This window comes from Ctenopharyngodon idella, chromosome 9 (genome assembly GCF_019924925.1).
Source record: "Ctenopharyngodon idella isolate HZGC_01 chromosome 9, HZGC01, whole genome shotgun sequence".
In the NCBI taxonomy this organism is placed as follows: Eukaryota; Metazoa; Chordata; class Actinopteri; order Cypriniformes; family Xenocyprididae; genus Ctenopharyngodon; species Ctenopharyngodon idella.
The window spans coordinates 28,653,719-28,667,939 of NC_067228.1; the positions used below are offsets into that span (position 1 = coordinate 28,653,719).

The following is a 14,221-nucleotide window of genomic DNA, read 5'->3' on the forward strand; positions in this document are numbered from 1 at the left end:
CTATATTCATTGTAGCTTTAATAAGGATTTAATAAGGATTAATTTGTTTTTTTGAAAGAAATCTATACTTTTATTCAGCAAGGATGCCTTAAATTGATCAAAAGTGACAGTAAAGACATTTATAATGTTACAAATTATTTATTTTTCAAATAAATGCTGTTTTTTCTGAAATTGTTACAGAATCCTGAAAAAAGTATCACTGTTTACATAAAAATATTAAGCAGCACAACTGTTTTCAACTGTGATAATGATAAGAATGTTTCTTGAGCACCAAATCAGCATATTAGAATGATTCTGAAGGATTATGTGACACTGAGGACTGGAGTAATGATGCTGAAATTTCAGCTTTGCATCACGGGAATAAATTACATTTTAAAATGTATTCAAATAGAAAACAGTAATTTTAAATTGTAATAATATTCCATTATATATACATAATTTATTGTTTTATTTATTTAGTCTGTTCGATGTATATTGATTGATGTTACTGATGTCTCTACAGTTGAAGACATTCCTGAACTCCTGAGTTCCTCCAGTCTCTTCTCGATGCTGCTTCCACTTATTTTGGCGTACATTGGTCCTGTGGCTGCATCTGTCCCTAAGGTAAGAGAGTTTTTCTTCGTGGAATTGGCAGCCTTGGATCTTGATGTGATAATGATCAGTCTCCTCCTCTGTTTAGTTTTCTCTCTATACCTTCGTCTAACTGTTTTAAATTTCATCATTTTCTATTAGGCTGCAGTGGAGGTGTTTGGTTTGGTTCAGGAACTTCTTCCGGCTGTTTCTGCCCTGAACCAGAAATATGCACCGCCTGCTTTCAATCCTAACCAATCCACAGACAGCACTACAGGGAACCAGCCGGAGCAGGGCCTATCAGCTTGCACCACCTCTAATCATTATGCTGTCATAGAGAGTGATCACCCCTACAAGCAGGCTGGTGTCACCCAGTACAAGGTACAACATTAGTGTCCACTTCCTGATATTCAACAAAAATTCCATCTGTGGGGTTTATTTTGTTATATGTGGTTTTATTGTTACGTTTTTTATTGTTATGATTGTCCTGTGGTTCTTAAAATGTATAGCACTTTGGTTAACGGACTGTTGTTAGTGCTTAATAAATAAATATATATAAATTGTATTGTATAATTTCATAGTTTAATGCATTTGGGTTTTTGCACTTATGACTTAAGCTAAACTATCAGTTTTACTTTTTCAAAGGACACATTCATTAAAAAACGTAATCCTAATTGCTATCAGCTGCCTAGCACCACCCTGAAAACCACCCAGAATACCCTAGCAACCACAAAGCTTTCAGTACTTCAAAATTTCTTTTCAAACTGGCCAAGTATTCAAACAAAATAAGGCCTCAATAACTTTTTTCAATTTTTTTTTCAACATTTTATGTCTTTGTCAAGCTAACATTCAGAGCTTGTCTTGACAAAAATTCATTTTCTTGTTACAGATTGAGATGCAGTATGACTAGTGTACCTACAAAATCACATTTCCATGCTCTGGATTTTCAGGTTTCCTTCCCAGACTGCGTTCGCTGGATGACCGTTGAGTTTGATCCTCAGTGTGGCACGGCGCAGCCAGAAGATGTCCTCCGTCTCCTGATCCCCAGCCGATCGATGCACTTCTCTGGGCTCGGCTCCAAATCTCTGGCTCACGAGACCATCAACAGCTGGACCGAGCTCAAGAAGTTCTCTGGCTCCACTGGCTGGCCCACCGCTGTCTTAGTGCTGCCAGGTAACGGTGATGTCCTCTTCCACCAAGCTTTATAAATATTTACTTTATGCCTTCATGCTGATTAAGGTGCTGTTGATGTGGGCTGCAGTCAGTATTTGTAGATCTTTACTAATTAAAAAGCAGACATTTATTGAGATGTTTACTTAACACCACTTCCAGGAACTTGAGTGAGACTCTCAACAGATAAATCTTTTATATGTGGTCCCACAGAGGTTTTATAAACACCACATTTCAACAGGAAGATTGTAGGGTTGTTTACAGAATATTATCTCTGTGAGGACTGTGATTATATGGGCAGCTGCCATCTTATTATTATTCAAAATGAGTTATGCTACACTGGCTTACACATTAACTCATTTCCATTTCCTAATGCAAGGTAACGAAGCCCAGTTCTCCTTGGAAACTGCATCAGATTACGTGAAAGATGAGAAAGCCTGTTTCTACGGATTCAAATGCGTTGCTGTCGGTTATGAGTTTAACCCTGGTGCTGATGAGGTATGACATTTCTTCTTGCAAAACAATATGGATGTGTCTTAAACCTGAGCTCGATGTTTGAAATGTTTGAGGAGCCCATTTTACCTCGCTTGTAAAACAAGTGTCCCTGCACTCATAAATGACACATAATAATTTGCATGTCAACATTTATAGGAATATTTAGAAGAAACATGAACAGCTCTGTTGTTCATACAAGCATGTAGGGCTGGGTTGAACATATTGATTTCTCGATTTTAGCCTATGCTGTTTTCTGTTGATCTGTTAACAAAACTTCACTAAATATTATTTGTAGCGCACCTCCCTTCCAATAATCGCAGTAAGCTTTGTGCCTTGTTGCTTTTGATATGGAACAGTCCGAGCTTCCATATTCTGTACATTTTAATATTAAAATTCAAACAATAAATACAGTTTTAGCGCTATTTAATGTGTTGTGACAAATCACTGTAGCGCCTCAGTTCAAGAGAAGTGGCAGTGCTGAGCACGCATGAACCGATCAACTCTTCCTCTTTATTACTAGTTAAAATAATAAAATACTAGCAAGAAATAAACATGAATGAACATCATCAGGTATGCTGAAAGATACAACTTAATGAAATGTATCGTGTCATAGTGTTTCAATGGCAGAAAGACATCAATCACATGGTCCTAAGTATTCAGACCCTTTGCTGTGACACTCATATATTTAACTCAGGTGCTGTCCATTTCTTCTGATCATCCTTGAGATGGTTCTACACCTTCATTTGAGTCCTGCTGTGTTTGATTATACTGATTGGACTTGATTAGGAAAGCCACACACCTGTCTATATAAGACCTTACAGCTCACAGTGCATGTCAGAGCAAATGAGAATCATGAGGTCAAAGGAACTGCCTGAAGAGCTCAGAGACAGAATTGTGGCAAGGCACAGATCTGGCCAAGGTTACAAAAAAATTTCTGCTGCACTTAAGGTTCCTAAGAGCACAGTGGCCTCCATAATCCTTAAATGGAAGATGTTTGGGACGACCAGAACCCTTCCTAGAGCTGGCCGTCCGGCCAAACTGAGCTATCGGGGGAGAAGAGCCTTGGTGAGAGAGGTAAAGAAGAACCCAAAGATCACTGTGGCTGAGCTCCAGAGATGCAGTCAGGAGATGGGAGAAAGTTGTAGAAAGTCAACCATCACTGCAGTCCTCTACCAGTCGGGGCTTTATGGCAGAGTGGCCCGACGGAAGTCTCTCCTCAGTGCAAGACACATGAAAGCCTGCATGGAGTTTGCTAAGATGGTGAGAAATAAGATTCTCTGGTCTGATGAGACCAAGATAGAACTTTTTGGCCTTAATTCTAAGCGGTATGAGTGGAGAAAACCAGGCACTGCTCATCACCTGTCCAATACAGTCCCAACAGTGAAGCATGGTGGTGGCAGCATCATGCTGTGGGGGTGTTTTTCAGCTGCAGGGACAGGACGACTGGTTGCAATCGAGGGAAAGATGAATGAGGCCAAGTACAGGGATATCCTGGACGAAAACCTTCTCCAGAGTGCTCAGGACCTCAGACTGGGCCGAAGGTTTACCTTCCAACAAGACAATGACCCTAAGCACACAGCTAAAATAACGAAGGAGTGGCTTTACAACAACTCCGTGACTGTTCTTGAATGGCCCAGCCAGAGCCCTGACTTAAACCCAATTGAGCATCTCTGGAGAGACCTAAAAATGGCTGTCCACCAATGTTTACCATCCAACCTGACAGAACTGGAAAGGATCTGCAAGGAGGAATGGCAGAGGATCCCCAAATCCAGGTGTGAAAAACTTGTTGCATCTTTCCCAAAAAGACTCATGGCTGTATTAGATCAAAAGGGTGCTTCTACTAAATACTAAGCAAAGGGTCTGAATACTTAGGACCATGTGATATTTCAGTTTTTCTTTTTTAATAAATCTGCAAAAATGTCAACAATTCTGTGTTTTTCTGTCAATATGGGGTGCTGTGTGTACATTAATGAGGGAAAAAAATGAACTTAAATGATTTTAGCAAATGGCTGCAATATAACAAAGAGTGAAAAATTTAAGGGGGTCTGAATACTTTCCGTACCCACTGTACATATTCATTATATTTTTTCTTAACCTGTGTAGTGATTTATGGTCTTAAATATTAATATTTTGGCCCGGTTTCATAGACAGGGCTTAGCCTAAGCCAGGATTAGGCCTTAGTTCAATTAGGATATTTAAGTAACTTTTAATATATGTGCATCTTAAGACAAAACAATATTTAAGTAACTTTTTATATATGTGCATCTTAAGACAAAACAATGGCACTGACATATTTTAAGATATGTCAGTACAAGTTGCTTTCAGTTGAAACAGCTCAAACATGCATTTTAGTCTAGGACTAGCTTAAGCCTTGTCTGTGAAACCGGGGGATTGAGTTTTTGGTCACACGTCACCTAAGGTGTGTGTGAGAGCGTCAGATGATTCCTTCCTATATTACGGGGCACCAGTCAAGGAATTTCACCTTGACAATAAAGAACAATCACGGAAGATTGTTGACTGAATTAGAATTAAATGAATTGGAGGGGGAAGGTTTACTCGCGAGAGTAAAACCTTGGTCGTGCTGTTGTCCCTTCCCTCGTCAGGTCAGAAACTCAGAACAAGGGGGTGTCCACTTGGGAAAGCTTTTATTCCTTCCTGTCGGGGAGGGGATTACTAATTCCCGCCTTTCTTACTGTGGTGATGTGATTGGGTCGTAGCATTCCAAGTGTTCACCCGTCACGTCCCACCTTTCCATCCTGTGGAGCTTGTTGCAATGTCCCAAAATACACAGTTAAATAAAACGGTGTCTTTAGGACCTTGGAAATGCGTTATTTCTTTTCAAAACTTTTCTCAAAGTCTTTGTGGCAGTGTTCTGAACTCATAGAGTCCAAACTTGATGTAAAATGGTTGAGGTATTACCCAGATGTCCATTTCTGTGTCAGTGGGTGAGATTACATTGGCTGTTATTCCAGGTGCGTTTTCCACTGTGTGTGCACAGTTCCCTGGATGAATAAGGAGACGTACAGGACATGTTCCTTATAGTTTTTTGTCTATTTTTGTGGTTTTAAGCCAAAGTATGTATATAAATTGTCTTTCTCTAGGAGTATTTCTTTGTTCTTGCTGTGTTTTAGCCAGAACCGTTATTGTGGCTCTGGGGAGTTTATGGTCGTTCACACCTTGGTCTCAGGCATGGAAGGCTGAGGTGAACAAAGGCAACTCATGATGAGATTAGCCTGTGATCAGTGGGTCATTGAAGTCATCACCGCTCTGGTGGTCCTGATTACAATGGTCCTTTAGTTGTCGTTGTGGGTCCTATCAAATCCTTCTGTCTTCTTAATCACAGTGGGACAAATGGACTCGTGTTGTGAAGTGGGAACCTCTGGTGCCATCATGTCTGCTGTTCACTACACCTGTTAAGAAATCAAAATTTAATGCATGTGAATCGAAATCGAATTGATTGATGAAACTTGTGTCAGTACCCAGCCCTACAAGCATTTATATTGAACTGTGTGAACCATTTTAGCTTGGACATCCTAAATAAAAATTATTTTGTGTCTACCACCACTGGTGTCTCCTTTATGCGTTGTTTTGGAGCAGAGAAAGGATTAGTGATTCATACTGCACATGTATTTGAGACATTTGTCATGTGGCTGTGGTTTCAGGGAATAATTCAGCTGGAGAAGGAATTGGCCTATTTAGGAAGTATGTGTGCAGCTGCACTCATGAAAAAGGATCTTGCCCTACCCATAGGTAAGAATGACTGCTGCTTACCGGTGTTGGAGAAGATACAGTAGAAACTGGAATGTGCCATGCTATAAGATCCTCATAATTTAAAGCAGTTAAAGCAGCTAACTAACATAATCTGAATTTGCTAACTACAGTGGGCGATACTTAAGGGGCGATATTTTTTTAAAACATACACTACCATACCAAAGTTTGGGGTCAGTAAGATTTTTTTGTTTTTTGAAGAAAAGTAATACATTTTTCCAGCAAGGTCACATTAAATTGATCAGAAGTGATAGTAAAGACATTTATAATGTTTTCTATATGATTTTTCAAATAAATGCTGCTCTCTGGAACTTTCTATTCATCAAATAATCCTGGAAAAAGTGCATCACAGTTTTCACAAGTGTTTTGATAATAACATTACAATAAAAACATTGATAATAAGAATTTTAATTTAACTAAATATTTTGTTTAAAAATATTTAGTTTAAAAATCAGTTTATTTATGTGAACCTTCTGAGTGAACTAATTCACTAGAATGAACCAAAATGTTTAAAGTTGCTTGATTATTGCCTCCGCTTACTGTAAGGCATAAAACAATTTAACATTTACAGTAAACAGCAATTTTGTGTTTTGTCATGATACACTAACACATGTTAAAAAGCAGCTTGTTACTGGAAAAGATGCACTGTTACACTAAGTTAGTACCTCCCCAACACTATTTCTATTATTGGTGGCACTGATAAAATCATAAGCAAGAACTTCCTGTCTTTTTTTTTTTTTTATCTGATTGTCTGGATTATTCACCATCCTACAGGGAATGAACTGGAGGAGGATTTGGAGATTTTAGAGGAAGCCTCACTCCAGGTACTAAATTAGAAATAGTTTTGTTGTGTGTGAGTGCTGCACATCATCAGAATGTGCTCTAAACATGTGTTTGTGTTGAGCAGGTGTGTAAAGCCCACTCAGGGCTCCTGGGAAAAGGACTGGCCCTCTCTCACTCTCCCACCATCCTAGAGGCACTGGAGGGGAACCTGCCACTGCACCTGCAGACTAACGAACACTCCTTCCTAGAGGACTTCATTACCTGCGTGCAGAACTCCAGCGGTGGGCGGCTTGCCAGGTCTGTATCAAACATTTTACAGCTCCCTTTATTCACAAAGAATATGTACTTTATGGGTCTTTTGATAACTTAAAGCCCTCATCCAAGCATCTTTACCATTCTACTTTCAGGTGGCTTCAGCCAGACTCCTACGCAGACCCTCAGAAGACCTCACTCATTCTGAACAAAGACGACATCCGCTGTGGCTGGCCCACTACTGTTGTGGTGCAGACCAAAGACCAATATGGAGATGTTGTGCATGTGCCAAACATGAAGGTTAGCATCTTTCTGAATCAAATGGTGTGTTATGAAACTGGCACATCTAATCGCCTATGATCTGTGTTGTAGGTTGAAGTCAAGGCTGTTCCTGTCTCTCAGAAGAAGTCCATCCAGCAGGAGAACATGAAGAAACTGCAGCGTTTGCCAGGCAGCTCTTCTAATTCTGCATCAGGAACTGATCTCACCTTTGGTGGCCACCCAGCACCCAAACTGGAAGCGACATACGAACCCATGATCATCAAAGAAGCACGTTATATCGCCATCACCATGATGAAGGTTCCTCTCATCTATTGATTTGATAATTATAGTGGACTCGAACATTATTTGGACTAGGGCTGCCCAATTAATCAAAATAAAACCGAAGTCACAATATCCCCTCCATGCAGCCTTAATTTGTACACTTAAGTCACATTTAAAGTAACAATGTAACAGAAGTTGTGACCGATCTTCTTCCATATTTTTATATATGTCAGAGTGTAACAGATTATGAAAAAAGAAGAAAATGTGGGGCAGGAATTTAATTCTATCCATTCAGTTGTTGATTGGATTTTGAGAGGTAAAAAAATGAATGTGAATTTGCAGTTTATTTTAGATGGGCTGGGCTTAAAGGGGTAGTTGACCCAAAAATGAAAATTCTGTCATCATTTATTCACCCTAAAGTTGTTCCAAACCTGTATGAGTTTCTTTCTTCTGTTGAACACAAAAGAAGATATTTTAAATAATGTTGGTAAGCAGACAGTTGACGGTAGCCAATGACTTCCTTAGTATTTTTTTCCATACTATGAAGTAATGGCTACCGTCAACTGTCTGGTTACCAACATTCTTCAAAATAACTTCTTTTGTGTTCAGCTGAAGAAAGAAACTCATACAGACTTGGAACAACTTGAGGGTGAGTAAAGTGATGACAAAATTTCCATTTTTGGAAACTATCCCTTTAAGTGGCATAAATGATTGGAGAAGTCCTGTATACACCACCAGAGAGAAGTCTGTCATTTCACTGGAAGATCCAGTTATGACATTTTGATTAAACAGTACAAGATCAAAAAATGGAAAAATAAAACGTATGCATGGATGAATCATTCACAGTAAGATCAATAAGATGCATTTACAAAATATATAGGGTAAATTTTCATTGGATCATGACTTCAAAATGTGTAAATGTCATTGCATTAGATGGTTTAATATATTGAATATTTTAAGTTTTTCTTACACTGTCACTTACTGTCTTTATTTTTTGTCCAGGCATATGAAAATTATTCCTTTGAAGAGCTTCGCTTTGCCTCACCGACACCAAAGAGGTTCAAAGACTACCTTCCTATCTGTCAGATACATATTTCAGTCAACATTCAAGTGTAAGAACAGGTTTCAGGTTGGGTTTGTCTGCTTTTTACTCAGGCCCAGTGAGAACATGCTTATCCGGGCCAACACAGACGGCACATACAGCGCTAACTGGACCCCTGGTGCGGTTGGACTTTACACCATTCATGTGACCATTGATGGCATTGAGATCGGTAACTGCATTTGAGGTTTTATCAAAGCTTTGTATTAGAGCACTTCATTATAGAAATATTTAAGGAGAGTGTCCAAAGTGGATTGTGTATTTTGCTAGTGTTCAAATAGATTCTCTACATCAGCACTTTTTTTCTTGAAAATGTAAAGAATTGTGTTTACATAATAAAATACGATTTATTGTGTGGAGCCCCTAAAGGGACATAGTGATGGAAAAAATATGAGATGGGAGGAAAAAAAATGTCAATGGAAAAATTATATGTATTCTCTCGCAAATGTTTGCTTTCCCCTGAGAAACTGCGTTTCTCGACACAAAGTTTTTTGCGAGGAAATGCAAAGGTTTTGCGAGTGAACACAAAGTTTCTTGTGGGAGCTCAAAACTTTGGTGAGAGAACGTAAAAGCATTGTCATTTTTTTTTGTCTCTTTAGGTACTATAATTATCGTACATAAAGTACTTGCTGTTTTGAAACAGTGTGATTTGAGTTTAACTGTTGATATTATAGAGCTCATGAGTCATGAAATGTTTTTTTGACTGAATAATATTTGCTTAGATGCTGGTTTGGAGGTCGAAGTCAAAGACCCACCCAAAGGAATGATCCCTCCTGGCACACAGATGGTCAAACCCAAAGCTGAACCTCAACCTAGCAAGGTGAGTTCCTGAGTTAAGCAGTTAAAGAAGTGCTGAGATGACTACTCAGTCAGATGTATCCGGTCCAGCCACTTCAGTCGTTCATTTTACACTCAAAAGTTTGGGGTCGGTAAAATATTTTGTGTTTCTGAAAGAAGTCTCACCAAAGCTGCATTTATTTGATCAAAAATACTGTAAAATGACACATGATCCTTCAGAAATCAGTCTAATATGATGATTTGGTGCTCAAGAAACTTTTCTTATTAATTTTGATAACAGTTGTGCTTCTCAATATTTTTGTGGAAACCAGGATACTTTTTTTCTGGATTCTCTGTAGAACAGAACATTTATTTGAAACATAAAATTATGAATATTTGCTTTGAAAGTCATAAATTTATTAGCAAACATGTCTATGAACCTTGTATATTATTTGGGTCCAAACCACGCTTGCTTTATCAAGCTGCATGTTGCTAGGTAATGGCTATGAAGGGACAGAGATGCTTGCATCTTTTTTTTTTTTTTTTTTTTTTTTTTTTATAAATCTTTGGTTTTGCTTCCAAAGCCTCGGCACATAACGGGACTTGCGTCTGTCTGCTGCGAATGTACTGCAAAAATGTACTGCAGAAATAAGATTTTTATTCTCTCTGCTTGCAGTGTGCCAGTCACGCTTGCCAGGAAAGTGACACAAAGTTTTGTGTATTGAATAAAACTTTGCGATTTAGTATGATTGCACTCATATTAGCAGTGAACCATACCACAGACCACCCTCTTTAGGCAGACTCTGGTATGGTTCGTGGGTGCACAACTGAGATCTGAAAACAGAGTTCACATCATCCAAATAAACCCAGGTGTGCACGGTACTAGTGTGAAGACACCCTTACTTTCCTTCAAAAAAATAAAAATAAAAAAATAAATACTGACCCCAAACTTTTGAACGGTAGTGTATATGTTCACTACTGGACTGTCATTCTCTGGAAATGGTGACCAAAAATGTTTTGATGCAGATAGTATACGATTACAGCAGGGCCGTAACCACCATAGACATTGAGGGGGACAAGTCCCCCCCAATAATTAGAAATGGCCAAATCGTCCCCCCCCAATATTTGAAATTCTTGCACTGCTCTGCTGCACTTCATTACGCAGCACTCTGCATGTTGTTAGGATGACAAAAAAGGTTTATAAGTTACATTTTTAGTCTGGTCTGCCTCAGCGGTCTAAGAACGCTCGTCAGTGTCAAAATGATTGAGATGGCCAATAAAATTATAAAGTTGGCGGGGTTTACGTTTTCTTTTTTTTCACGTACACACAGTCTTCACAGCACAGACGGGCGCGTCAATTGATCGCTTAACGCCGTTGCGGAGGTTTTTTTTTTTCTGGTAAGATCACAAAACAAATGCACACCGAACAAACGTGTCCCTGCTCTTGATATACAACCATTGATGGACATCTTTGATTTTAATGAGGAAAAAAAAAAAAAACTACGCGAGGGCGGGTTGGAACATGCAACCTTTGATACTGTTAACAAAAATTCTACCACTAGATCACTAGGGATTTCAAATGTTCATTGCGGATCGATGTATTTATTCGCTAAATTGAAGAATCTCGGAACTAACAATATATTGTATTATGAAACTATCACATTAAACATGATTTCTTAGTGTACTATTGAAATTGATTTCTGGACATCGTAATGTTATTTTATTTCTACAATTGTTATTGTACATATCTGATATAGCATTGTATTAACAGCAATTTCGTTCACTGTTTTGTTTCTTTATGCTTTTTATTAAAAAAAAACAACAACAAAAAAAAAGGTCCCCCCCAATGTTCAAGACATGGTTACGGCCTTGGATTACAGCATTTATTTTATGAAGATTATTTGTGATGTTAAATACTATCTGGAGGTTGACGTTCTGTGGCTTGACAAGCTATAATCAATCAAAAAGTATTTTAAACAGCATTTTATTTATTATTTTATAATTATTTAATAAGTATTCATGTTTTATAATTATTATACACACAGCTTTTATGAGCTTGTATTACTTGAGGGACCACATGGACTAAGTTAAATATTTTTTGGTACTTTTTTCTTTTTATTTTTAAAGACAGTTAGTATAGAGGCTAGAGACTGTTGGTGTAAATAGCTGTGTGGTGTCAGAGCTGTTTATATACAAGTGCAAATAGTGCCACTGTTTATTTCTTTACCGTATATTTCTTTACTGTGTCTTGAACTGGGAAACAAGCAACACAACTGCGCAAAAATCAAATGTCTTTCCTGCTCTTTGCTGCTGATTGTCTCACAGCTCATTGGATGGACTGACGTTTCTCTCATCTGACAGGATGTGTGGGTTCTGTTCTCTCTCTGCTGTGAATCCTTGCTCTCTGAATGCAGCTTTCTGCCATCTTCTCATCTGTCTCACTGTCTCCGTCTCTCCCCCTCTGCTTCTCTCAGGTGCGCAAATTTGTGGCCAAGGACAGCGCAGGGCTGCGCGTGCGTAGTCACCCTTCTCTGCAGAGCGAACAAATAGGCATAGTCCAAGTCAATGGCACCATCACATTCATTGACGAGGTAAAGCGCTCTAGAATAGGGCCAAAATGTTCTGTATTTAAGTCCTTTTCTGTTTTCTCTTCCTTTAATCAGTGAACATAATTATGAGTGATTAATGGATTGTTTCTGTTTTAAAACAAAAGGCTTTTAAAACAATTTCTGCATCTTTCTGAGCTTTCAAATTTACTTTTGATTTGGTCAGAAGCATTTTTTTTTGCCTATCCTTTGCTTCATTTACATGCAGGAGACTTTGAGGCTGTAGTTAAAGCTCATATAAGAACTATCTTTCCCAGCACATCGTTGCATGCCAATCACTGATACTCCTATAAGATCCAACCTCACATCCTCAAAGCTGTCGGTTGCATTAAAGGCCCTTTCACATGAACCAGCAGTGCATTAAACTCTATGGAGAGAAGCGTCAGCATTTCGCTCACCCATTTGCCATTGATCTTTTACCTAATTGGAAAAATTGCATGACGTTTGCATGGCAGGTCAAACTGGATATAAAAAACCCTACCAGTCAAAATTTTGGACATACTTGACTGTATTTATATTTAATTTCACAGATTACTTTACTTACATTTATCTTATTAATATTTTTAATTATATTATATCTTAAAAGGACAGTTCACCCAAAAATGAAAATTCTTTCATCATTTGCTCACCCTCAAGTTGTTCCAAACCTGTATGAGTTTCTTTCTTCAGTTGTACATAAAGGAAGATATTTTGAAGAATGTTTGTAACCAAAAAGTTGCTGAACCCCATTTATTTCCATAGTAGGAAAAAATACTATGAAAGTCAGGCTACGTCCACACGAAGCCAGAGCTTACCCTATCCGATCTTTTTTTTTCCCCCTCGTCTCAAGAAATATCTGTGTACATACGAAACCACTGAAACGACTCAAAACGATGTAGTATACATGCCAGATCAGTATGTGGCGCTGTAATTCTGCAATAGAGATACACTAAAAACAAAGAATAAGACTTGGAGCATGCGCATAAACCTTGCGCGCTGTATACAAACTTTAGTAAAGCTTTGAAATAAAGCTTTATTTTAATAAAGCTTTAGACTCGTTAGCTTCTGCAGCACGAACACAAGCATGTAGTACGCTATTATTGTTGTTGTTGCTGTTTTGTGCTGTTAGCGGTGACTGACTAGGGTCGACACGTGGGGTGATGACATCATTGTTTCACAAAATATACGGATTGGCTGTACACACGAAAACGCAAATGGCGTCGTTTTCAGATTTATCCACTCTGGGACCTGGTTTCAATAAAAAATAGCGGTTTCACCTTCTGAAAACGTCGGATCCGTCTGGACGAAATGCCTATACGATACAAAATTTTTGCGTATACAGCTAAACTCGTCTCCGTGTGGACGGGGCCTCAGTGGGGACCAGAAAATTTTTGGTTACCCACATTCTTCAAAATATCTTCTTTTGTGTTCAGCACAGGAAATAAATTAATACAAGTTTGGAACAACTGAGGGTGAGTAAATGATTAACGAATTTTCATTTTTGGGTGAACTGTCCCTTTAATATCGGTTATCTGTTATTTTTACATTTATATACACTACCGTTTAAAGTTTGGTCCATAATATTTTCTTTGTTTATGAAAGAAGGCACACCAAGGCTAGATTTATTTGATCAAAACTACAGTAAAAACAGTAATATATATGATATATAAAATATTATATAATTTTAATTTCAGGATTCTTTGATAAATGTAAAGTTAAGAAAAAAAAAAAACATTTATTTGAAATAGAAATCTTTCATAACATTGTTATTGTTGTGCATATGTTGTTACTGTGAATTTTGATCAAGTTAATATATTCTTAGTAATTAAAAGTATTAATTACAGAAAAAAAAATCGTACTTTCACCAAAATTTTGAACGGTAGTGTATCATGTATTAATTATTTATATAATATAGTATCATATCTAAAGAACTATGTTTAATGCTTAAAATTAGTTTTGCTGATTAATTGCTTTGCAAAACTAAGATGACCTCTTTTTTTAATGGATGAGTTGGAGGGGATAGTAAATGAAAATCAAGTGGATATAGAATTGTATTTAATTTCTTTAAATATTTGGACATATATGTTTAAACTTTTGAGTGGTAGTGTTGACTTCCTGCTTTCTTGCTAAATGGCAAATCCGTAGAATTACCCTTCGATGACATGGCAGCACGCTTCAC

General features: G+C 37.9%; 1 protein-coding gene across 1 annotated transcript in view; it reads left to right on the forward strand.

Annotated features, from left to right (window-relative positions):
- The window catches only part of mycbp2 (MYC binding protein 2), a 107,828-nt gene that overhangs the window by 55,549 nt on the left and 38,058 nt on the right, over positions 1 to 14,221 (forward strand). Inside the window, exons 39-51 of the mRNA XM_051905991.1 lie at positions 503 to 603; positions 733 to 951; positions 1,521 to 1,743; positions 2,120 to 2,238; positions 5,898 to 5,985; positions 6,778 to 6,827; positions 6,911 to 7,083; positions 7,194 to 7,338; positions 7,411 to 7,617; positions 8,584 to 8,639; positions 8,737 to 8,852; positions 9,403 to 9,500; positions 11,932 to 12,048. Coding sequence (XP_051761951.1) covers positions 503 to 603; positions 733 to 951; positions 1,521 to 1,743; positions 2,120 to 2,238; positions 5,898 to 5,985; positions 6,778 to 6,827; positions 6,911 to 7,083; positions 7,194 to 7,338; positions 7,411 to 7,617; positions 8,584 to 8,639; positions 8,737 to 8,852; positions 9,403 to 9,500; positions 11,932 to 12,048 — 1,712 coding nt within the window. The remainder of the gene's footprint in view (positions 1 to 502; positions 604 to 732; positions 952 to 1,520; positions 1,744 to 2,119; positions 2,239 to 5,897; positions 5,986 to 6,777; positions 6,828 to 6,910; positions 7,084 to 7,193; positions 7,339 to 7,410; positions 7,618 to 8,583; positions 8,640 to 8,736; positions 8,853 to 9,402; positions 9,501 to 11,931; positions 12,049 to 14,221) is intronic.